Source organism: Microtus pennsylvanicus, chromosome 3 (assembly GCF_037038515.1).
Source record: "Microtus pennsylvanicus isolate mMicPen1 chromosome 3, mMicPen1.hap1, whole genome shotgun sequence".
Taxonomy (NCBI): domain Eukaryota; kingdom Metazoa; phylum Chordata; class Mammalia; order Rodentia; family Cricetidae; genus Microtus; species Microtus pennsylvanicus.
The window spans coordinates 65798632-65825191 of NC_134581.1; the positions used below are offsets into that span (position 1 = coordinate 65798632).

General features: G+C 42.1%; 1 protein-coding gene across 5 annotated transcripts in view; it reads left to right on the forward strand.

Moving 5' to 3' along the window:
* Window positions 1-26560, forward strand: part of Nrg4 (neuregulin 4) — a 56860-nt gene that overhangs the window by 18849 nt on the left and 11451 nt on the right. For 3 of the 5 annotated variants that reach the window (XR_012910018.1, XM_075965850.1, XM_075965849.1), the window contains exons 5-6: window positions 21281-21427; window positions 24629-24705. Coding sequence is in view for 4 of the 5 variants with exons in the window: in XM_075965850.1 (XP_075821965.1) it covers window positions 21281-21427; window positions 24629-24705 (224 nt within the window). In the remaining variant the exon portion in view is untranslated. Of the gene's footprint in view, window positions 1-8491; window positions 8676-8708; window positions 8832-21280; window positions 21428-24628; window positions 24706-26560 lie in introns of those variants that run through there. The other 2 variants (XM_075965853.1, XM_075965851.1) reach the window with 2 other exon arrangements.

A 26560-nucleotide genomic window follows, 5' to 3' on the forward strand; every position in this document is an offset into this window, starting at 1 on the left:
TAAACGTTACCTTGGGGATGACTCTATGCTGATCCATTCTTAAGAAGTCGTCAAACCTGGGAATTACATTGGAACTTACCTCTACTTTCTTTCCCTGTTAGTAGTCTTTATTTTTTAAAGGGGTTTTTTTTTTTTCAAGGTAGTTTTATGTTCACAGAGAGCCAGACCAGAGGCTTCATCCCTCTTCGCCTTGCCCTGGCTTCACTGTCTCTTCTCAAGGCCTTGCATTAGAATAGTAATTTTCTCATGTCATTTTTCCTCTGAATTTTTTCTTGCTTGAAATTTTCATGTATTCATATAATGAGTCCTCTCCCAGATCCTGTCTCCCCAGCAAGTCCCCTCCACTTGTTATTTCCGGGAGCAAGAACAACTTTCCAGTGACCACACCACTGAAGAAAATAACCATCCCCACAACAATCATTAACTGCCAATATTTCCTTGTGAGGGGCGCTCATGGGCCAGGACCCCTCCTCATCTGTGGTGAAGTGATGGGGATCGATCATGTGTGGTGCAGGTGTTCTGCAGACAGTCACAGGGAATTCTTCAGTGTGATGCTGTGTTGTGTTCAGAGGAAATCCTTTTGCTACCCCATCTCCTCATCCTTCATCTTTAACATTCTCTCCGCTCCTTCTTGCACAGTGTTCCCTGAACCTTGGAGGGGGTGACAGAGGGCTGACCACTACGCCATCACTTAGTCTTGGAACTTTGTCAGTTACTGGTGTCTGCTATGTACCATCTACTGCAGTATAAGAGGCTTCTCTGATGGCAGTGGGGAACATCACTGGTCTCAAACAGCAGACTGTCCCTGGGGACAATACAGCCATGCCCCCTTTAAAAACAAAACAAGACTCACAAAAAGTTAATGAACGTAAACAAAAAAGTCACAAAAGTCCATTATTTAGTACTCAGCCCCCTGCTTCCATCCCTGAAAACTAGACATTTGATTCTGCAAATCAAAATGAACTGGTTTGCCTTCAGGAAGGACATTCATTCATTCATTTATTCATACATTGAGACAGTGTCTCACTATGTAGCTCTGGCTGGCCTGGAACTCACTATTTAGGCCAGGCTAGCCTCAACTCAAAGAGATCCCTGCCTCTCCTTTCTGAGTGCTGGGATTAAAGGTGTGCGCCACCACATCCAGCTCTGGAAGCATTAGCTTTTATTTACTTATTTATTTATTATATTTCTTTTTCTTTGCTCCCCTCCCATTCTACCCTGTCCATGATTTCCATGCTCCCATTTACTCAGGAGATCTTGTCTTTTTCTACTTCTCATGTAGATTAGATCTATGTATGTCTCTGTTAGGTTCTCACAAAGTAAGAAGGTATCTGCATAGCATTGGTAAAGAGTAAAGAACAGACGTGAACTTTCCAAGCTAAGGTATGAAATATTGCTCCTTTTCTGACTGACTTATTGAGAAGAGCCTTAGTTATCTATAATGTCAACTATAATGTTTTCCTTAAGACTAATTCTTTCACCAATTGTTCAATATCTCTGTAGTGAGATAAATATAGCCAGTAATTATTTGAGGGTTTTCTGAAATCAGATTTTATCACTGTGATAAAATGAATACCAAGAAAAACAGTTAAAAGGGAGGAGTTGTTCTGGGGCAGCTTTAGCCATCTTGTTCTTCCGTGTCTGGTGAGAGTGGTGGGGCAGGAAGCAGAGGGCGCCCACACTAACAGTTGTCCCCCTTTATTGCCCTAGAACTAGCCTGTCAGACGGTCCAACCATACCCAGGGCATGCCTTCCCCCTCAACTAATACTCCTTAAGGGTACCTAGAGGCATGAAAAATTAATAATTTAACAAATTTGACAATAAAAACTATTAAAATGCAATATATTCAGTGTACTGACCTCTTCTATAAGTTAAACACAGTGAAATTGAAAATGATTGGCATTGGTGTGGGGAATTTGTTTGGTGACTTTGGTCAGAATTTTACTGAACTAAAATAGTTATGATTCAAACAGGAAATGTAATAAACAAGAAATCTCAATAAAATTAAGTCCTTTAAACCCATTTAATTTTAGCATTTTTTACCTTGACTAATAGTACTTTGAGATAAAATTGTGTGCTAAAATCTTTATATTCAAATAAATTTCAGTTTAAAAGCCTAATGACCCCACCCCCACCTGCCCCACCTGGAGCCCTCAAAACGCGTCCATTTCGGAGAGAAGGAAAGAGCAGTCTGACCAGTTTTGCTGACAGAGCACAGGCTGATGCTGTCACAGCCTAAGTATAGCCGTGCTGGACTGTCCCAAGGTTGCCCAGCTGGCAGCATTTCTGCTAGGGCCACATGCTGGGAAGAATTTACCTAAGTTACCGTCTGGAATAAAAGCAAGCGATTGTCTTTGCACTCCAACTGAGGACAGCAACACAACAGGGAGAAAATGCAGGACAAATTTTAGATATTTAATTACATTTTTAGCTTTTTACACACTTAGAATTGTGACCATCTAAAACTTAGAGAAAGTGCAGAAAATGGGATAATTATTATGCCTTTATCGATTTTATGTAAATATTGCTTTTTCAAATGTTCTGTACATATGCAATTTGTTCCAGTTTTATACATAAACTTAAGGATTAAATGAGAATTTTGTTTAGTGTTTCAAAATTTGCATTGTTGGGCTGGGGTGTAGCTCACGGGTAGAGCATGTAATTAACATGTATAAACTGCGTTAACCCTCTGGCAACAACAACAAAAATCTTTATATTATCTCTTCCTCTATTTTGTCTTTTGTTTCTAAGCCATTTCCTGCTTAAATCATTCCTACAATGAGCACCTTGGTGTGCTGTGTGCTTCCAAAACAGTTCATCCCTCTGGGCCGCCTCAAGGTGGATATGAGACTCCAGATGCCAGTGACTTATTTCAGGCAGTTTTCCTTTATCCTGCCACTCAGCTGTTTGCTGTGCATCTCAGCCCTGTGCTTGGGAGCACTCACCCTGCAGACAACCCAAGAAAAGTGGCTGCTGTTAGGGACCAGCTGGGAGACAGCAGGAGCCACCTCTCTTGTCTCTTCTTAGGTCATGACATCCCCCTTATAGTGTGCATTCCTTCTGAAAATCTCCAGTCACCCTAACGTATAAACGTCACCAAGTAGCCTAATGTCTTTCGCTGGCTACACGGGTTCTGCAGCTGAACTGGGAGCAGAAGCAGATGGCGGCCCCAGCTCGCCAGTCCTCCGTAGATTTCTTCAGGGCTGATGGGAACCTTGTTGGGTCTGTTCCCAGTGGATTTTACCAACCTACCACCTGATTCGTCATAAAACAAATAGAGTTTTTAATCGCTTTATTGTTTGCCATTCTTTTTAAAATTTACTTTTGAGATTTCTCTCCTGCCCATGGGTGCAGCGTACATATAGCAGAAAATTAACCTATAGAATATTGTAAGTCTGAAAGAATTATCATTTTTAATTTTATATTCTTAGTTATTAGAGGTAGGATGGCAAGTGAACGAAACTTTAAAAGTATGATTCTTCATTAGTTCTTTTAAGTCTTGACCCAGGGTAATTTGTTTTGTCCTGACTTTTGTCTTCCTAACTTCTCATGCAATGTGTTCCTGAACACTGGAATTCAGTCCTCAGTCAGATGCTAGAAATCTGTGAAATATTGTAACTCCCAAACACCATGTGACTGTGTGTAGTCTTCTGTCCCCTTCTCCATGGCAGCACAGTCAGGGCATAAGAATTCCAAGGTTCAGTAAGGGAGGGGAATGGGAGGCGGTGGCGGGGAAGAGACAGAAATCTTTAATAAATAAATAAATTTAAAAAAAAAGAATTCCAAGGTTCTGGAACCCTTAAAATTTGTTTGTTTTGTTTTGTTTTTCAAGTCCAGGTTTCTCTGTATCTTCTGGAATTAACTCTTGTAGACCAGGTTGGCCTCGAACTTAAAAAAATCTGCCTGCCTCTGCCTCCTGAATGCAGGCATTAAAGGCTTGTGCCACCACCGCCCGGCTACCCTTTAAAATATTGTTTTGAAAAGGTAAAAGCATAGTCAAACAAATATAAACAAACTTTCCAAAGATTTTAACTGGATAGTGACTTAGGAAATCAATAAGATGTTATCAACAGCTCAAAAATTCAAGCAACAGATGTATATATAGATACTAGGGATTCTGAAAAGAACTTATAAATTGATCAATATTTGCAGGTCATTAACCATTTGTGTCTCACCAGGCAGAATTTATTTGTATTTCTGCAGAAAAGAGTCCCTTGCCATGTTATACACTGTCTACAAACCTCAGACTTGTGACCCAGCACATTGAGCAGCCCCCTCAGCCCACCACACAGGCCCCCAGGACTTCTCGGGAGATGGGTTCCAGCAGCTCAGGCTGGCTTTGAACTCTTTTGGTCCTCCCTCCCCTGGCCTCCCAAATGCTGGGGTCATAGGTGTGTACCACTATGCCCAGGTCCCAGGAATCTTTTACATCTTGTTGTTGTTGTTTTGTTTTTACCCATTCCAAATTCTTTCATAATTTTTATAAACATCTTGTTCATGATTATAGTAATCTCCAAAGTTATTTATTTTTTTCAGTACTTGAGATTGAATGTAGGGCCTTGTTCACATGTGCATGACTACTGAAGTATTTCCCTACCCCTTCAATTACATTCAGAGTGTGTGTGTAGGGGGGGTGTGTGCATGAGTATGCATTCCTGCATCAGTGTACTGTGTGTGTATGTGTGTGTGTGTGTGTGTGTGTGTGCGCGCGCGCGCGTTTCTGTGTGAGTGTGCTATGTGTATGTGTGTGTGCGTTCCTGTGTGAGTGTGCTGTGTGTGCATGTGCAAGTGTGTTTTTGTATGTGTGTATGTATGCATGTGTGCGCACACACACACATGTCATGGCACATATATAGAGACAACAGGCAGGAGTCAGTTGCCTCCTATTCACATATGGGTTCCTGGGAACTAACTAGGCTGTCATGTTTGGCAGTGTTTTTATCAGTTGAACTATTTTGCTGTTTTTAAATTATTAATCTTTGGGGGTTGGCACACAAACCCATAGGTTTTACGGGTACATCCTCACACATGCATGTTTTGTATTTGTTCTTGGTTGTCACTCTCCCCCCGCCCCCTGCTATCTCCTGTGCTCCCTAGACCTCTCTGACCGGTCCCTTTCTTCCTTTTCCCAGTTAGCCCCACTTCTACTTTAATGTCACATGAATTCTCTTCTCTCGGGATCCCACCCCCATGCATGCGCACGAGTGAGCACACACACACACTCATAGATCTAAGTTCTGCGTATAAGAGAACACATATTTATCTCTAGATCTGGCGTGTTTTGTTTAATATAATTATTTCCAATTCCATTCACTTTCCCGCAAATGTCATGATTTCATTTTTCTTTGTGATTGCTCAAAATTCCACTGTACTGCACTGTATTTGCTTTGTCTGCCCATCTGTTGATGGATGGCTAAGCTGATTGTGTCGCCTTGCCACTGTGAATAGTGTAGCAATGGGATGGATATGCGTATATCTTTGCAGTAGGGCACATCGTTTTTGGGCGTGTGTCCGGGAGTGGGATGGCTGAGTACACCGTGAGTGTGTGTGAGTGTACCGTAGTTCTATTTTTAGTTTCTTGAGGGCCCTACTGCTGGTTTCTATGGCAACCGCACTGGTTACACTTTAAGCGGCAGTGAACAGGAACTCCTTTCCTTGCATCTTCTTCAACATTTGTCGTGGTTTGTTTTCCTGACGGCTGAGGGTAGCCATTCTGACTAAAACGACGTGGATCCCAAAGCGGCTCTGATTTGCATTTCAGATGGTTTAAGGACGTTGAACACTTGTTGGCTCTTACTGACTACCTGTGCACCTTCCTTTGAGAGTTATCTATTCAGTTCATCAGCCTACTCATTGATTAAATGATTTGGGTTTCTGGTGTTTAATTTTTGCATATTTTAAGAAAGCTTTTTAAAATATTTACTTTTAGATGTTTTTATTTCATGTGAATGGGTGTTTTGTCTGTAAGACTGTATCTACACCACAGGCATGCCTTGCCCCATGAAACTGGAATTATAGGTGGTTGTGAGCCACTACATGGGTCCTGGGAACTGAATCTGGGTCCTTTGCAAGGGCAGCTGATGCTCTTAGCTGCTGAGCCAGTTTTCCAACCCAGGTTTCTTGTTTCTGTTTTAAAAAATTAAAACTCTTTATTTTGAGACAGGTTTTTGATAAGTAGTCCAGGTCAGGCTTGCCTTGAAGTTGTGATCTTCCCCCAGCCATTTCCGGTAGCTGTGATGTGATGCTCCGTTGTTCTTGGTCATACACGTCTGGTGTGGACTTTTGTGAATGAGGAAGAGTCTTGACAGCACTGTTTGTTCTTACCAGTCTTAGCCACTCAGTAATGAATCTATGAGAGTTACAGCACTCACTTTTCCCTCAGCATTTCAATGAGGGTCTTGGAGCAGAGTTCCAAAGGCCTCTTGGCTGTTATGAGGTCAGGAAACCACACCTAAGAGACTATCCTCCAGATTTCACAGGCAGTACTGAAATATAAGTGAATTCTTCTTGTCTTGGAATCACCCGGTTTTCTGAGGTTCACAGCCTGGTAGCCAAGGACATTCTTGTCTTCAGGGCCTGTAAGCCAGGGACCAGGCTGTTCGTCCTGAGTGGGCTTGGTTAGATGCGAGACCTGCAAGTAAAAACAGTGTTGTTCTATAGAATAGACGCTAGATAATGCAAGTCAACGAAAATCAGGTAATTCAAATATTTAGTTTTAGTATATATATATATACACACACACACATACATACATACACACACACAACACACACACACACACACACACACACACACACATATATATTTGATTTTTCAAGACGGGGTTTCTCTGTAGCTTTGGAGCCTGTCCTGGAACTAGCTCTTGTAGACCAGGCTGGTCTTGAACTCACAGAGATCCGCCTGCCTCTGCCTCCCGAGTGCTGGGATTAAAGGTGTGCGCCACCACTGCCCAGCTTAGTTTTAGTTTATAAAAGCAATTTTTTAGCAAATTTTTGTAGGCTATAGATACCTTCTGAAGAAAGAGGAAAAAAAATAATGTAAAAAGAATATGGCACACAAAAAAAAGCCGGGCGCTAGTGGCGCACGCCTGTAATCCCAGCACTTGGGAGGCAGAGACAGGCGGATCTCTGTGAGTTCGAGACCAGCCTGGTCTACAGAGCTAGTTCCAGGACAGGCTCCAAAGCCACAGAGAAACCCTGTCTCGAAAAAACCAAAAAAAAAAAAAAAGGATATGGCATTAAAATATTAATAGCAATCTAAGCAAGTGTCTGTAACAGTTATCCCTCGGTGGTTTGTGCTGTTCTGTGCATTTCATGACTGGAGTTACCGAGCTGCCTTCCTAAGCAGTCTACTGTGCAATGGATCCTGGGAAATCCTGACTCAGCCGGTTGGATCTGTGTGAATGTTCTATAAATACCTATCATCTTAGAATCTTGTTCCCAAGAATCTCTTCTTTGAAGAATTAAGCTGTACCTGTCATTTATTTCCCATGTGACTCAGAGCCTTTCCAAGCATCCGATTAAAACAAACTGAGCTGGAGACGGCTCAGAGAGTAGAATACTTGCAGTGCGCTTTCCTGTCGTTCTAATTCTCAGGCCTGTGTAGAAAGCCAGGTCTGTGTAGCCCTAGTGCTGAGAAGGCAGAGAGGAAAGGATCCTGGGAGCTCACTGCCTGATCACTGCAGCCTCAATGGTGAGCTCCTTCGCGTTCAGAAATTACAATGGAGAGTGATTAAAGAAAGGCACCCAGCATCAACCTCTGGCCCGTGCACACATGTACCCAAGCACATGAACATACGCACACACATACACCGCGCACCAGAAGAGAAACACGAGACGTTTAGGTGGCAGGTAATGGCTATGGTTCATTTCTTCCTATAACCAATAATATCATAATGGAGAAAGGCAAACATCTCCACTGGAATGTATTGTGTAACTATTTCACATGGGTTCTGATCTGTATCGTAAACCTTTCGTGACATCTGAGCATGGCGGTACATGCTTGTGACAATAGCTACTCAGGAGGTAGAGACGGGAGTCACTCTGGCCCTGGTGATCAAGAAGGGCGTAATTCCATCTTAAAACAGACAAGCAAAGACATAAACATAATGGAATAGAGTGTGTTGAGAAAGCTCCAGGAGCATCTAGAGATTTTAACTTGATGTGTTCCTCTCTCACTACCATTTTTATTTTTAGTTTTATAATGTAAAATTATACAGTGATTTTTAAGGTTTTTTAAAAGGTATGTGAAGGGTCTAGAAATAAGAATGAAAATATAGGAATAGAAATATAGATACCAGAGTTTAGAATACAGAAACTCAGGATATAGGAAGAAAGACATAAATCTGTAAACCTAAGCAGACTACCAACAGCTTTCTCAGCAGATCAAGGATCAGTCTTCACGGTGAGCTATTTTCTCAGCCGCTTAAGAAGCCTCCATCAGCTTAGGTCATCTCATTTTATAACTGGCTGATCTATTTACAAGGCCTGAGCGTCTGTCTTAGTTTCCTGGCCATCCTTGATCAACGACAGATATGAGCTGAGTTAAAGAGCTAGGGGACCTCTGATTAGGCATTGTCCCTGCTATGGGAAACTGGCAGCATCAAGGGGAGAGCACAGGGCTTCAGTAAACACCACGTGGAAGTACCAAGGAACTGAGAGATGAAGATCGTAAAGTAAGGCAATCTGTGTCTGAGTTTTACCTTCAGATTATAAGAATTCCTTTATTCAGACCTAATGCTTGGTACTCCTTACTATAAGAAGGGGACCTCGAGGACTCTTTTTTGCCACACGTCAGAAGCCCAAACTCTGTCTGTGGTCTCAGCTAGCTGGTAAGCTTCTGTGCTCCGTGGTGTTTTTCTTTGCTTTTTTTCTTTTTAAGTTTGCTTCTGGTTTTCCTGAAATCTGGTTTCTGGAATAAAGTTTGCTTCTGGTTTAGACTTTGGTGGTCTGTCCCCATTATTGTGTGGCCTTGCTGGGCCCAAGAGTATGAATGATATTTTGATTTTTTTTTCTGTGTTCAAGGTTCAATTTGAGGGAAGCAAGATTTAAAACTTAGTGAGGAGACTGGAGCACTTGGCTATAGTATCGTGGGTGCCCAAGAAAGAGTTCTTGGATGTCTCTTTCCTCAAAGGGACAGCAAACATTTAAAATAAAAGTAGAAAGCGACAGTCATAAAGAGCCTTAGTCACTGCCTCCTCCTTCCCTCCCTCCTTTCTTTTTGAGTTAATTTTTTTCTTCCCATAAATAATCCAGAATGTAAAATTCAGCATTAAGCACAGAAAAGCATCCTAGACAGATGCTGAATAACTGTTTTCTGGACAGACAACAGTGGCTCATCCCCTGAAAGCCAGTCATCAGGGTACCGGGAACTGAGAACACACACTTCATAGGATACAAGAAAGAAATTCCCTTAACAAACAAATCGTTTTAGAGTCTAAAAAGACCTCAATGAGCCCCAGGCAGCAACCATTTAATCATTAACGCTGAGGTGGTGTGTGTGTGTGTGTGTGTGTGGCCACCATTCTTATTCAAATGAATCAGTAACTGTTCTTCCTTGTGCTTCTATGTTCTGTGCCAGCAGTTTCTAGCCTGGGTAAGTTTACCATCTTTGGCTTTGAGGTCAAAAAAACAAACCGAGAACTGCTGTTTTCAAAACTACTTTTCTTTAAAAGCAGAAGTGCGTGTGCTCACGGGAGTCTCCGTCCGTCACAGTTGTTCCTGGTAGTCTCCCCGCTCACAGCAACTGTAACTTCTAACCCAGTAACTGGTTCCCATTTCACAAGGAGAGCTGGGTTCAGGGTCATTTGGAACTATCTAGCGGAAGAGGCACAAGTCACAAACACGCACATTGCACACCTTACACTCAACCTCTACACACATCCTTTTAAGATTTTAATTTTTTAACGTATCTTTCTGCTATCTGTGTGTGGGTGTGTGAGTGAGTGCATAGGGTGCCCCAACTTCTGTGTGGACCTCAGAGGACAGCTTGTAGGAGGGGCTTCTCTGCTTCCACCATGCAGGTTCTGGGGATGGAACTCAGTCCATCAGGCTTGCCAGCAAGTGACTTCACCCTGCTGGGACTTGCCACTACTACCCACTGTCCACCGCCTGGCAGTGCACGCCTTTGATCCCAGCACTCAGACAGGGCAAGTGGAGCTCTGAGTTCGTGCCCAGCCTGGTCTACAGAGCAAGTTCCAGGCAGGGCTGTTACACAGAGAAGCCCTGTCTTGAGAAAACTGAATAAATACTGAGTGAATAAGGGATTTGTGTTATGTTAATGAAGATGTTGCCTCTGTTGTGGGCTGTATAGGGCTATGTTGTCCTGAGGGGACAGCTCAGTGATGAGAACCTGCTCAGCATGCAGGGTGCTCTGAGTTTTATCCTTAGCATCACTTAAAAAGGAGCAAAATTATAATGACCCCATCTCTAAACCCAAACATCAAGTCCAATGAGAGGGCTTCAGAGGGTAAAGGCACTTGCTGTCAAGCAAGTAAAGCAGAAAAATAATGATTTCATTGAACAGTTTTACATTCTTAACATTTTTAACCATATGTAAGAGGTAATAGCTTATTTGATCAGTGAACCCACATAAGTTTAGAGAACAGATCTTAAGTCAAATAAAACGTAGGCATGTTGTACTCAATCTTCTAAATCAGAGAAAAGACAGTCTTTTTATTAAGTCAAATTAAGCTAATCTTAACAAAGATCTTTTAATATAACTTGAGTTCTTAAACTGTTTTGTGGTTTTGATAAGAATAACTTTCTTAAGTTTGTTATATTTAAGGTATTAGAATATTAGATATATTTCTTATTGTCCTCAATGAACTTTCAGAACTGGTCAGTATATATGTCAGGCCAAACAGAGTTCTTTGAATTTGAGAGATTTTCTGCTCTAAGAATTTCCTCTATGTATACATCTTCTTCCTTATGTGATCATTCTCTCTCCGTAAAGATACTCTTGAGCATCAGCACCTGCTCGTATGTTTGGATAGTCCAGCCAGGGCCTTCCGCATGATCTTACTAACGGGAAGCAAACCGTTAAGCACAAGTGAACCCCAACAACTAACAACAAAACCCATAAGATAAATGATAGTGGATGGGAAGCCCAGAATATGAGGGAACCGGCATGTCTGAAGCTCTGCTTCCTTGAGTTCACCTCTGAGAACTGGGAGAAGATGCCCAGCACGCAGGCCTGGTGTGCAGGCTTCCCTGGCAATATAAGGCCCCAGTGTGCAGTCATCCCCGGGTGCCCCCATTCATCCCACTCTACCCAGTGAGTCTACTGAGCATTTCACCAAATAGTCTCTAAAAGTTTTAAAATTTATAAAAGAGACAATCGATTTTCACAAACCAAAAATGAGCATGTGTCAGAGGTGTATTTGAGGATCTTCTTATTTACAAGAAGACCAAGAGATGTTGCAGCTGACTCAAGAAAGTTCAGTAATGTGTGAATAGGCATGGAATTGATGTGGACCCGCACAGCAAACTCTTGTTGTATTCCAAACAGAATTTACTTGCAGTCTCCTAAGGTTTGCAGTTTACAGGGTTGTAAAATAGCTCAAAGGTAAAGTGCAGGTCTCCGCGGAGGCAGATAACTCAGAAGGTATGTTTGCCATGCATCTGGGAATGTGTTTTGTGGTTGATGTTAAAGTCTTTCTCTGAAGAACAATCTAGACAGGCGCCTTCTAGCCTTTGGCATCTTGGACAGTTTAGACACAAAGGCAGCCAAGTAGAACTTCCAACCAGAACGTACTATGGTGAAGCCACAAGAGTGGAGGAGAGGTCTTTTTTCACCTGTGCCTGCATCACTAGCTGGGCCAGGCCCCACGGGCTGCCTGCTTTCCTCTCTATCTTGTGATTTGTCTAGAGATCACCTCAGAGCCAACCAGTACATGGTGTTCAGCTTTGTGATTGGAGGAAGTTAACTTGGCGAAGCATTATCTAGTGTGAACAGTCACCCACTGAGACTTAGTAAGTTCTGCTTCCACCAAGACTCTCAAAGTGTAGGTGGCTCACATGGCCACAAGATCCAACCGGAGTGGCTTCCCGCTTTTGTGACTTAGCTGAGCGCTGTTGCCCCCCTGGAGCAGTAGCAATGCTATTCCTGGGCAGGTAGAAACCATTGTCATGTGTCTGTATGGACCAAGGACTGTTTAGAAGAACAATCATGTAATCTATGAAAGACTAGGCATGCAAAAATAAGACAAAGGATGGCTGGAGAGATGGCTCAGTGGTTAAGAGCACTGGCTGCTCTTTCAGAAGTCCTGAGTTCAATTCCTAGCAACCACATGGTGGCTCACAACCATCTGTAATGAGATCTGGTGCCCTCTTCTGACCTGCAGGCACACATGCAGGCAGAACACTGTATCTGTAAACAATAACTTAAAAAGATGAAACTCTATTGTGCTTCCGTAGTTGGCACATCATCTCATTTACTTGTAGGTTGTCTTTTTGTCCCAGCTTTGCTGGACCCCACCTGATTTAGTGTTCTATTTCTGTGAAGAGACTACAACAATGCTTATAAAAAAAGGAATTTAACTGGGGCTTGCTTATAGTTTCAGATGTTCAGTCCATTGTCATGGTGGGGAACATGGAGGTATGCAGCTATACATGCAGGCATGACTGCAGAAGTAGCTGAGAGTTCTACACCCAGATCAGTGGGCGGCAGGAAGAGAAAGACAGTGGGCCTGGGTTGGGTTTTTGAAACCTCAAAGTCCCCGCCCTGCCGTGTCACACTTCTACAAAGCCACACCTACCAACCCCTCTCTAGTGGTGCCACTGCCTGATGGCTAAGCATTCAAATACATGAGCCTATGGGGCTCATTCTTACTCAAACAAACACACCGCCCTATGTTCTACCAAATTCTTTCCAGAGGAAATTCAGAGTTTTGTGAGTCACTTTATTAATCACAGAAAATGTTAAAATTTTCTTAAGATCAGTTCTTTTTTAAAAAAGATTTATTTATTGTGTATACATTGTTCTGACTGCATGTATGCCTGCAGGCCAGAACAGAGCACCAGATCTCATCTTGGTTGGTTGTGAGCCACTATGTGGTTGTTGGAAATTGAGCTCAGAAACCTCTGGAAGAGCAGCCAGTGCTCTTAACTGCTGAGCCATCTCTCCAGCCCCCTTAAGGTCAGTTCTTAATGGGGTAGTCCTCAGATGAGATTCAGCCTCTGCGTCTCTGAGTTAGTAGAAGGTTGTACTTCAAGGAAGAATTTCAAAATGTCTCTGGTATTAAACTCAGCAAAGTCCTTTTGCATTGATCTTTGACACTGTGTCGTATGCTTTATTAAACATCTGGAATTAGGCTGATCTTTAGAACACCTTTACAGAGCAGAAATAACAGCCTGGGTGCTTATAATAGAACAGATGCAAATGCCTCCAGCAGCTGCTCCATTTATGCATTTTGTTAATGCTTTTTATTTTAGTAACCTTCCTTCTGATTATAGACTCCCTCATTAGTGTTCTCAGCAGAAACAACGGATGCATACCTCTTGACCTCAGCGTTTAGAACAGAACTTAGGAGCATAAACCTCCCGACCCTCTGACTTTGCCTGCTGACACCTCTCTCACAGCACAAGCTGTGGCTGAGAGCGGTGCACACATGCCAGCTCCCTTTGCTCCATCACTTTTTCCAGCCACATTCGTCTTCCTGGTCTGCCTTCCCAAGAGCTGAACTCACCCCTCACCACCAACGCGGTCAGTCCCCTGCTCGCTTCTTATTGTTGCATAATGGACTTGACACAATTATATGTCTTGGTGCCTGGATTTTGATTATCCCTTGGGTACCTGTGTTTATCATCCCTCATCTCCTTTGGAGTACAGCCAAATAGAATTCAATTATCATCTGTAAGACTTAGTTTCTACACGGAACACTAACAGCCGTGACTTCACGTAGCTCTAACCCTTCACTTCTTCTGTCAGGAAGTGAACTGATGCTGGCTTCTCTTTGTCTTATTCCAGTTGGGTCATGAGGTTTTCCCTGCAGCCTGGGAAGGTAAGATGCCAGCGTAAACACTGTACATTTAAACCTCTGCTTGAACGACTCCAGTCTTTCCAGATGTTCCTACTTGATGGTGTTAATGAACCCTTCAAAGACACGAACAGGGGAAAATGTCTATAGTTGGAAGGCCCACTTATCTATTATTTATATTCAAATAGATTTTACATAAACTGAAAATACTTCTTAAGGGAAAACGTGACAATAATTTTACATATAAATGCTATATATATATATATATATATATATATAATCTCTAAGACATAAGTGATGGAAAGTATACATATGTTTTTTGTTTGAGACTGAGTCTATCTAGCCCAGGATGGACTCAAACTTCACAGTGTAGCTGAGGATACCCTTGAACTAACTCTCTCTCTGTTTTGATTTATTTATTTTTATTTCATGCATGGCTGTTTTATCAGCATACATCTGTGTACCATGTGCAGTGCCTGAGGAAGCCAGAAGAGGCACCAGACCCCCTGGAACTGTAGTTATAGACAGTTGTAGGTGCTGGACTCCTAACTGGGGTCCTCTGGAAGAGCCGCCAGTGGCCTTCTCTGCTGAGCCCTGCCTTTCTCTTGAGCTCTTTACCCCTCCTCCATCCTGAATGCTGCTATTGCAGGCATGTGCCACTGTGCCTTGTATGCATATTTTTTATTTTTAGTTTTACTTTATCTTTTGACATTTTAAAAAGCAATACACTTTAGTTTGGGCTGAGGGACTTTTAGAATTTTCTCCCTGATCTTAATTTTGAGGTAAGCAAAATAGCGAAGACAGAGATTCGGATAAATAGTTTTGTTAGCATGGAGAAAGAGGACAATATTATGAAAGCTCACAAACCACAGAGTTTTGTCTCAGTATTCATGTGAAGTAGTGTGTAGGCCCTTCTCCCAGAATTCACTGGGGCAGACTGGCCTGTGCACACTTGGGGATGAAGGTTGTGTTCACAGCCTCTGACTTGCTCATTGCCTGCTGTATTTCATTGGGCTTTAGCTACTTTAAGAAAATATTTGAAATTTTTCCATGGTTTACTTAAAGTAAATTTTATAAATCTACAAGCAGTAACTTACCCTACGGCAAGCATGATGGTTCTCCGTGCGGACAGTGTGGCAATTTCTATCCAGATACTCCCTGAAACTCATCCCACACGTGAGTTAGCTGGCTGACAATCAATCCTGAAGGAATCTAAGATTTGCTTTTAAATTGGGCTAGCCCACTTGAAGTGCCCATAATTATCTATGCTTAGTGGTGCAAATGTTACAATCTGACATAAACAGCCATTTCTACAAGAGTGGGTCTTAGCTGAATCTCTCCAGGCATAATCAAGCTGGGAAATGCTGAATGCGTTTGTGGTGCCAGGTAATGAGAGGCAAAGCCTGTGCGCCAGTCATCTTTGCATTCTTGGCCTATGCAGTGTTGTTGGGTTTTTTATACTCTTTTCACTCCTTTGGCTGTTTCGGGGGCCCGCCACCCAACTCCCAAATAAATACACAGAGGCTTATTTTTGGTTATGAATTCCCAGTCTTAACTTGGCTTTTGTTTCTAGCCAACTTTTCTTAATTTAAATTATCCCATCTATCTTTTGTCTCTGGGCTTTTGCCTTTCTCTATTTCTGTACGCCTTTCTTTACTTCTTTCTCCGTGGTTTGCGTGTAGCTGGGTGACTGGCCTGTGATATCCTCCTCTCCTTGATCTTGCTCCTTCTTCCTTTCCTCCTAAATTTCCTCCTTCTATTTATTCTCTCTGCCTGCCAGCCCCGCCTATCCTTTCTCCTGCCTCGCTATTGGCCTTTCAGTTTATTATTAGACCACTCAGGTGTTTTAGACAAAGTAACACAGCTTCACAGAGTTAAATAAATGTAACATAAAAGAATGCAACACACTTTTGCATTATTAAACAAATGCTCCACAGCATAAACAAATGTAACACAACTTAAAATAATGTCCCACAACAGTACAGATCTGGTTGGCATTTTACAGAATTTTGGCCATGTATTTTTGTACCTTAAGGAGTAGAAATAGTGGATCTAAGACGTGCTGTCAGTGTATTTTCTTGAATGCTTGTAAATATTTTATTTTTGGATTGTTCTCATTTTTCATGAGTTTCAGGCTGAACTTTGATTGCCATAGAGTATTGGTAAAGTGGGGTCAGCTCTGGGGATCACAGTGGTAGAATTGTTCTCCCAGGGTATCTCTGTCTGAATGACATGGCTTTGGTGTTGAGTCTTCCTTCATTAGTGACTCTTAGAGCGTGGTACTTGTGTCTTGTTTCGGGGGCTGTAATAGTCATGTGTTTATTGACCACTGTGCTCCTAGCTTCCTGCCTGGAGTCCAGCATTGGTGTAAACGTGGCCTTGGTAAAGACACATTCCTCTTTTACCTGCATGCTGCCGTGCTAGCCTAAGGCACGGCTAGGTGTCTTGTTGGTGAAAATGGCTAAATGAAATAATTGAGGCGGGAGTTGTTTGACTTTGTGTTTTAAAGCTTGAGTGACGATAGAAACAGAAGTGGATGGGGGCAGGGGGAGGTAGGGGAGAGACTGGGAGGGGAGGAGGGAGAGGAAACTGTGATTAGGTTGTAAAATAGATAAATACTTTTAAACTTTTTTAAAGACTTTTATCTATTCAATGTTCTGCCTGCACATATGCCTGAAGGCCGGAAGAGGGCACCAGATCTCATTTTGGATGGTTGTGAGCCACCACGTGGTTGCTGGGAATTGAACTCAGGACTTGTGGAAGAGCAGTCAGTGTTCTTAACTGCTGAGCCATCTCTCCAGCCCCAATACTTTTAAAAATCATAAAGCGTAAGTGGCATACACAGCAAGCACGACGGGGTCAGGGAACTAGCTTTTTCAGCCTGAAGTCCAGCGTTTGGTCTTTGGAACACAGCAGCTCTGCTCAGGAGTACAACTTCTTGGTTGTTTTTGTTTCTGAAGAGGGTCACCGCCAAATGTCCGGGCTGGCCTTGAACCTGCACTAATCCTCCTGTCTAAGTCTCACAAAGAAGTTTGATTCCTTCACTCTTGCTGAAGGCCTTCAATGTCATAACAACTTTCCCTGACCACTATAATCAGATGAACTCTTTTCAAGCCCAGCGTATTAAACGCGGCTTCTTTACTGACATTGAGGCTCTTGGTGCATCTGGAAGATGCTGTATAATGTGGATTCTGAGTCTGGAAGGTTCTGTGTCACTGGGTGTTTGCACCCGTTCCAGGAAAGTGTTTTATCACATGGTGTTTACCAAATTCGATGACACAGCCTCTTGGTACTTGGCAGCCTGTATAGAAGTAAACCCCAGGAATACTTTAGCAAGAGTTAATTCCACAAAAACAGAGGCTGCTTAGCTCTGTACACTTGACCTGACCGTGCCTTTCTTCAGCTCCCACTACCTCTAGTCCCGGTCCACTGTGTCTGCCCTCTGCTCTCCCCAACTTACGTTTGCTTTAAGTCTAACATTTGTGTTACAGCCGAGGCCATAACATTTTCATAAGTTAGCTGGAGCTTTCAGAACAGACTTCTTGCGCACAGCACTGGGCACGCAGTGTTCCCTGTTTATATAATAAATATCTGGAAAATAAAATTCACCAGTAGGCTAACCCAGCAGCACACTGTGTCTCTGCCTTTCTCAGAGTTCTCTTTTAATGAGGTGAAGAATGACAAGGTTTGGGTTTTTTCTTGACATTATTTTGCTTAAAATTTCCATCAGTGTTTTACTTTCTTGCCAGATGTGGATGCTGGGGAACTCCATCGATTGCTTCTCTCTCTCCCATACCTTTTTCCTGTCTGCTTCAGTCCTTGATCTGATGGCCAAACTTCTACACATTTCATTCCCAGACTGTCCAGGACTTTCCCTCAGTGGCTAAATTCTCTTTCTTTTTAAAATCTTCTGTAAGGCATACATGTTAACTGAATTCTATTTAAATAGAAAATAATTTTAAGGAAATCATGGGGGAGTTTTTATTGCATTCTCATGCCTCTAGAGCAACTTTTGGAACTGAAATTTACAGCAGAGTTTTATCTCGTGGAAACCCACCTTTCCTGAGTTTGTTTCACACTGTGTGTGTTGGATGTCATGGGCCCATTGGGTTACTCTCTAGGGTAGGTAGTTGATTAGTAATCAACTCTCCCACCCACCCACTACCCCTTTTCTCCTAAGACATTTCTCCCTGACCCTATGTAGATAAGTATATAAAATTATAATGCATGCCAAGAATTTGTATTTTAAAACAATTCTTGACTAAAATAGTTTTTCCATTTATTAGTGATTAAAGCAAATTTACATATTAATGAGATGCATGTGCTTACTTATTTTTGCAGAAAGAATTAAACCTTAGCTGCGTATTTGGTACTGACTGCCGTGAAGCATCTTCAACACTTTTCATAATAATGGAAACTTTGATCCTCAATGCAGAGACTTCTTCACCATGATATGTAGCACAGAATGGTAGAGGCATGCTTAGGGCCATTTCAGAAACTACTGGAAATTCTATCTCAATCCCAATCCAAATTCATTTAATTACCTTTTATAAAAAAAGTTAGCAAGTTAAATGGCAATTTCAAATTCAAATGTTCTAACAGTACTATCCAAAGATATACTCTTTTGATATTTTCATGCTACGGATCAACAGTAGGAAAATATCAAAGCCTTTGTTTCCTGTAATTCCTTTGTATGCACCATAAAAATGCAACAGTTTATAACATACAATGATCTTGGGGGCTGGAGAGATGGCTCAGAGGTTAAGAGCACTGGCTGCTCTTCCAGAGGTCCTGAGTTCAATTCCCAGCAACCACATGGTGGCTTACAACCATCTGTAATGAGATCTGGCGCTCTCCTCTGGCGTGCGGGCATACACTGAGGCAGAATGTTGTATACATAATAAATAAGTAAATCTTTAAAAAAAAAACATACAATGATCTTAAATCAGAGCCGAGGTGGAACAGGCAGCAGCCGTCAGAGCTGCGTGCCGACTCCATGTGCAGTGTAAAGTGTGTGTGTGGTATGTGTTCGGAATGAAGCTGCCCTGCGAGGACATGAGCCCTGCCAGAATCACCAACAATTTTACTGCAAATTGTGTTGTGGTCTTTGCCTGTTCAGAACTCTTTTATTTTTTGCCCAAATTTTCATAACCCCACGCACTAAGTTATGTGACCTCATACAAGGATATGAACTACAGCTTATGATGTTGTATTCTGAAGAATGCGTGTGTGTGTATCTGTCTGTCTGTCTGTCTGTCCTGGGAAGCAGGAAGTAAAATTAGAGAAGAACAAAATGAATTTTTACTTATCTTTTTTCTTTCATGTGTGTTTAATTTAGTCTATGGAAATAATAGTACATTCACATTTTCCTCATTTATCTGATGTGTATGAGTGAGTTGTTCACATGTCTGCCTGCCTGCACCGTGTGCGTGTCTGGTGCAGAGGCCAGAAGAAGGCATTAGGTCCTCAAGGACTAGAGGTATAGATGGCTGTGAACCTCCATGTGAGTAGTGGGAATTGAACCCACGTCCTCTGGAAGAGCAGTCAGTGTTCTTAACTACTTGAGCCATCTCTCCAGTCCAAGGAAAAATAGTATTTTAATGTTTGTACTGTAAGTAATTATGAGCTTTCCCCCAAATACCTCTTACTCGATGCTTCAGTTTGTCGCTTGTATATTGCCCTCACGTTCCTTTCCTGTCTCTACAAGCCAATCTTTGTGATAATTTCAGAGAGCTGCTGCACTGTTTAAAGCTCCCCGCGAAGCCAACAGCAGCAACCTCCTGCCTTCATCAGGATGACATGAGGCTCATAAAACATCGGCTATTTGGTCACCAGAATCACCCCATGTGCTAAAATTACTGTTCCCCCTCTTATTCTTATGTGGCTATTAGTTATCCTGTCACATTGGTTGTTAAAACCAATTAGTTCACATGGAGTTTTCTAGGCCTCCTGTCCTTATCAGTGTAAGTGGGAGGCCGAGAGAATAGATTTCTAAATACCTGACTAATCTGAAAAAGGGGAGGAGGAAAATTAATTTTGCAAAATCACTCTTTCATTTTTTTGGTAAAAGAATAACTTAAAGTGTGTATGCATGTATGTGTATGTACATACACTCCTTTTTTTTTTTATTTTTCAAAACAGGATTTCTCTGTAGCTTTGGAGCCTGTCCTGGAATTAGCTCTAGTAGACCAGGCTGGCCTTGAACTCACAGAGATCCACCTGCCTCTGCCTCCTCAGTGCTGGGATTAAAGGCGTGCGCCACCACTGCCCGCCCACACTCATTTTATTACATATACTTTGTAAATTTCCTACATAACTTCTTGAGTTACTTTATAAATAAATGTTCATATTGAAAAGAAAAAAAAATTTTTTTGAGATAAAGTTTCACACTCCAGCCTTGCCTGGCCTAAAACTCATCAAGTAGCCCAGACTGGCCTCAAGTTTTAGTGGATCCTTCTGCCTCAGTTTACCAAGTGCTAAGACTATAGTTGCGTGCCACCATTTCCAGCTAAAATACTTTTATTTTACATTCAGCTGGAAATAAATTGATGGGATGCTGAACAGCATAATTCTTATTAATGTATATTAATTCCTTGAGCGTGTTAAGAGGGGAAAGGAGCTGGCTGCTTATACCAGAGGCCTTGTGGTATCTTTTGCTGTTTCGTGCTGTCTCTGAAGAAAGATAGAAATGCTCTTAGTCATATAAAGCTGACGTGTGTTCCAGAAGGCACTGCTGAGCAGTAGGGAAGGGATGCCGTACTCAACTGAGTTTGGAAGAAACAAGAATTTTGAGGAGAAGTTCCATTTATTTACACATCTGTGTAAAATACAATAAATTGCAGGTGAATTTGAGTTATATACTGACAGTTGCACCATTGAAAATGCAGACTTTAAGCCCTGGTGGCATGCACCTGCAGTCTCAGCTACTTGGAAAGCTGAGGCAGGAGGATCATTTGAGTCAGGGGGTTGAGGACAACTAGAACAGTATCGCAAGACACATCTGCAAAAGTTGGCAGGAAGACAAGCCTAGAAGGCATCGACGCTGTCTGCACATGGAGTCTGAATACTACCCAGTTCCTCTCCATTCTAAGCTGCTGAAGAGCTGGAAAGAGACGGAGGCAGGTGTAGGATAATGCACTTGTCTCTCCCCGTGGCTCTTGGAGCGTCACTTCAAGCCTGTTTGCTCCATATTCACAGACTGAAACGTAGAGGCCTTTCCCTTCATTCCAGCTGGTGACCTTGTGTTGTCCACATACACAGAGGGAACAGATTTGATCTTTATCTGAACTTCTATCCTACAGGTGCATTGAGAATTACACAGGAGCTCGTTGCGAAGAGGTTTTTCTCCCAAGCGCCAGCATCCAAAGCAGAAGTAACCTGTCGGCAGCAATCGTGGCCCTGGCGATCCTACTGACGCTAGCCATTGCAGCGCTCTGCCTTCTGTGCAGGTAACTGAAGCGGAGACACAAGGCCGCCGGCTCTGAGTAACGCGCATGCGCATGCTCCATACTTCCAGACGGTTCTCCAGATACTGTTTTATGCCCGCCGTTACCATTTGAATACAATTTTGTTATAAACCATAAATCATTTTAAAAGCATCTTAAGCAAGTCAACTCGTTCCTTGCCACCGACATCATCTCTTTCTGTGACGTCTCTAAGCCAGGAGAACCCACCCTCCCTACAGTAATTATGCTTACGTCATCTCACAAGGCTTTAGGGGAGGTGTTTTTAAAGAAGTCTTGAGTACTAAAGGCTACGTGACTCACACAGTGCTTTAGAAGCTTTAAAGCACATGGCTGATGTGTGTTGTCAGTCTTTTCTCTAACATTTGTTATGGGCCAGACACAATGATCATAGTGGCCAAGAAGGTAGACATGTTGCCTAAACTCATGGAGCTATTTAAATCTAGAGCGACAGATAAAGAAGCAGAAGGTTAAATTGGAGAAACTGGCATCTTCTAAGAGAAACAAAAGGGAAAAATGACATGTTTCAAGGCTACACACATCAAAGATTACTTGCATTGATTCCTTTTTATTGCTCTTCAATGTTTTTTGAAATTTATTTTTAAAAGCGAGCATGAAATTAAGTTTAGTAGTTATTTTGTATTGATTAATAAGTATTAAATATGCATGGGTTACTCTCATCTGGTTATGAAAATGGAGCTTATGGTCATTGTAAAACAATCCAAGTTGTCTTGAGAAGTTAATATTCTAAGAATAATGTGTAGATTAAATAATCTCATAAACCCTTATTAAAATTGTGAGGGACTTTGCTCTTTTTAAATGTGTATTATGTCATGTACATTATGGTGTGCTTTATTCCAAAGTATCATTTAAGAAACCCATAATTTTTGCATCTGGAGTGCTTCAGGTACAAAACTTACCAGCCCATTGCATTGGATTGCATTTCCTGTGTGATTGGCCATTTACATGCGCCCTTCCTCAGTGTGACCTTGCCACTCAACCAGCAAGAGTTAGAATTTAGTCCTAGGGCTCTGCAGTTCAGACATGGTGTGCTTGTCTGGCAGTCATAGCGTTCTGGGTCCAAGCCATTGAATGGCGATAAGAAATAGAATTTATTTCTTTAGAAGGTACAACAAGTGCTTTAGTCATGAACATTGGGTAAATGTTACAGCTGATAACACAGCCTTTGAGTGGACCAAAAGCTCCATCTTTGAATCAGCCAGTGTCTTGTAAGAAACCTAAGCAGAGAAAAGAAAGAGCTCCAGCTCGATTCTCAGTCAGCAGCAATTGCTAGTCATCTCTGAATGAGCCTCCCTAAGCATCCTGCTTACTGGAACTTTCAGGTGGCTCATGTTATCTACTGGTTGCCTGCAAACACAGAGAGGCTCTAATAGGGGGAAAGAGCTTAGCAGTCAACCAATAGAACCACGAGAGAGAAAATTTTAATCTAGTGCGTTTAGAGTAGCATGTTACAAAGTAGACATGAGTCATCATGGGACTGTACCCTTCACTCTGAATCCCTCTATTATGTTTTCCAGCAAAGTATGCCAAAAGATAAGCTTATCTAATCCTAATTTTTCTGACTTGCTGCCCGGTCTCACAATGTGATACCCTGTGCCATACCATGACCCAGTTAGATGGTTCTTACCTGATGAACAGTTGTCAACGCCGTGGTCTTAGACACCTCAGTGTCTGGAACCATGAGTTAAATGAACATCTGTTCTTTGTAAATTACCCAGTCAAGGGTATTTGTATAGCAACAGAAAAAGATTGATGCAACCTTACAGTTTAATGGCTTAAAAATCAAAGCTTTCTTATTCCTCATATGTAATCATTATGGGTTAGTGCATGGATTGGATATGGTTGTGCTAAACATAGTCTATAGTTTATAGTTTATAAAGTGAGACCCTGGCACAAAAAGAAGAAAATTCTAATCTGAAGTGTCCTATACCATGCTATACCAACTCATAAACACTTTCAGTAATGTAACAGGGTACAAGATTAACTCAAAACAATCAGTATCCCTCCTGTACATAGATGATAAATGGGCCGAAAAAGAAATCAGAGAAACATCACCCTTCACAATAGCCACAAATAGCATAAAATATCTCAGAGTAACTCTAACCAAACAAGTGGAAGACTTGTATGACAAGAACTTTAAATCTTTGAAGAAAGAAATTGAAGAAGACACCAGAAAGTGGAAAGATCTCCCATGCTCTTGTGTAGGTAGAATTAACATAGTAAAAATGGCAATCTTTCCATATAAAGTTGATTATTGTCCTCTCCAGATCTGTGAAGAATTTTGATGGGGATTTCATTGAATCTATAAATTGCCTTTGGTAGAATTGCCATTTTTACTATGTTGATCCTCCCAATCCAAGAGCAAGGGAGGTCCATCCATTTTTTGGTATCCTCTTCAATTTCTTTCTTCAATGCCTTAAAGTTCTTGTCAAATAGATCTTTCACTTCCTTGGCTAGATTTACCCCAAGATATTTTATGCTGTTTGTGGCTATCGTGAATGGTGAAGCTTCTCTGATTTCCCTCTCTGCTTCCATATCCTTTGTGTATAAGAGGGCGACTGATTTTTTGGAGTTGATCTTGTATCCTGCCACATTACTAAAGCTGTTTATCAGCTGTAAAAGTTCTTTGGTGGAGTTTTGGGGGTCGCTTAAGTACACTATCATATCATCTGCAGTTTTATGTAAGGTTATAGTCAGAAGACCCAAAGTTGATGGTGTTTAATGTCGTGAATTAGAATTGTTCACTAAAGCCACCCATGGTTCACAAAGGGTCCACAATGGTGTTAGAGAAACAGCTCTGACATAGCATCTCTGCCACGCCGTAGGCTCCGCAGCACCCCCAGCAGCATCTGGGCCACGCCACAGGCTCAGCAGCTCCCCAGTAGCATCTGGGCCACGCCATAGGCTCCTCAGCACCCCCCAGCAGCATCTGTGCCACACCGTAGGCTCCCATGCCGTAGGCTCAGCAGCACCCCAAGTGTCACTGTGGCCTCTGCTGGTGGGGTGCTTAAATGCGGGTACAACATTAGGGCAGCCCTACGATTTTAAGAAGTTCTAGAAAGAGAATGAGCTTCCAAATACTGAAGCTTGATTTTCTTTCTGATTCTTCTGGCGTGTTTTCCAATTACCCCTTTCCCATTTGGTTTTCTCTTCTCTTTGATGCAGGAAGGGCCACTTTCAGAGGGCCAGTTCAGTCCAGTGTGAGATCAGCCTGGTGGAGAGAAACACCGGCGCCCACCACAGTGAGTACGGGAAGTATGGAATGTTTAGAGGTGTGGATGAGATCTTCATTGCTCTGTTCACGGACTTGTGTTCACAAGCGTTCAAAAACTTTTCCATGGCTTTTGTGTTAATCATTATTTTGCATATGAGGATAAATTTATTATCAGTGTGACAGAAGACCCAAAATTCTAAGACTACAGTAAACTCGGAGAAGTACTCTACGAAGCTGGACTTGGCCATGGTTTCTTGTAAACAACACTTAAACACAGTCAACTAAGGAAATCTAGATAAATTGGACTTCATCAAAACTAAAAGTTGATGAAATTAAAGGACACTGTGTACAAAGAGGCAGTCCACAGGACAGGATAAGAGACTTTCGACCCCTGCAGCTGTGGGATTAATGCAGAGAATTCATTACATGTGTGCATGAAAACAGACAGGAAACTTTTTGAGTGGTGTGGGACTTTCCTGGAAAAGTTGTAAAGAAACATCTATTTACCTCGAACAAGCACAGAGAGACCCAAGAAAGATTCTGCCAGTTTCAGCTTGGCATGATAAGTTCATTCGGGTCACTTTTAGGGCCGTAAGGACTCACGGATACATCAAAGGCCCAAGCCTCATTCACTGAGCTCTGATTCCATATGGTTTAGTTGGCATCAGAATTGATACAAACTTGGGCTCAGAGTGCTACCTAGTGTTAAGTCAGGAGAGGTGACTGTGGCTCAGGCAACAAGTCACAGATAAAGCAGATCTAGGAAAGTTAGCGTCCAAGGGATGCTGCCTTTTCTTTTGCTGAGGTTTGCTGGTCTTAGCAAACACTGACCAACTCTAGGAAGACACGTAGAACATTTAAATAGCATCTTACTGCAAGATGGAGTTACTCTGCCAGTGCTCAGGGGACTAATCCCACTACAGAGAGGAGGAAGGGGGACAGGGCAGGGTGCAAGACATTGAAGGTCGTAGTGGGGCAAACATGAGCAACATTAATGATACACATATATGAAAATGCCATACTGAAACCTATTGTTTTAATAGCAACTTAAAATTAATTACAAGAAATAATCCAGAATAAATAACTCATAACAAATAAAAGCAACCCAGTTCAAAAATTGGGAGAGGATTTCAATAGACATTTCTCCAAGAGCATGTGAGGTGTTCAGCCTCACTGACCACTGGGGAGATAAAAAGGGAATTGTGGACCCCTCCCACATTAGGGCAGGGGCTGTTTAATAACCATGTGTTGGCTATGATGTATAGAATCTGGAGCCCTTGTGTATTGCTGGTAAGAATATAAAATGTTATGGTCACTGTGCTAAATGGAATGACTGGTCTTAAAACCAGAATCACAGCCAGGTGGTGGTGGTGCACACCTTTAATCCTAACACTTGGGAGACAAAGTCAGGCAGATCTCTGTGAGTTTGGGGCCAGCCTGGTCTGCAAGAGCTAATTCCAGGACAGGCTCCAAAGCTACAGAGAAACCCTGTCTCAAAAACCACCACTACAGAATTACCTTTTTTTAAAAAGATTTATTTACTTATTTAATGTACACTGGTGTTTTGCCTCTGCATATATCTGTGTGAGGATGTCAGATCCCCTAGAACTGAAAATACAGATAATTTTGACTTGCCATGTGGGTGCTGGGAATTGAACCTAGGTCCTCTGAAAGAGCAGTCAGTGCTTTTAACCTCTGAGCCATCTCTCCAGCTGCCAGAATCACTGTTTTATCCAACAGTTGACTACTGGGGGTTACACACATAAGCAAATATCTTTACACCTGCACTCATAGGAGCTGAATTCTTAATAGTCAAAAGGTGGAAAGCCACTCATCTGTCCAGTGATGTATGAATTGATAAGTAGAAACACATAAATGGAGCA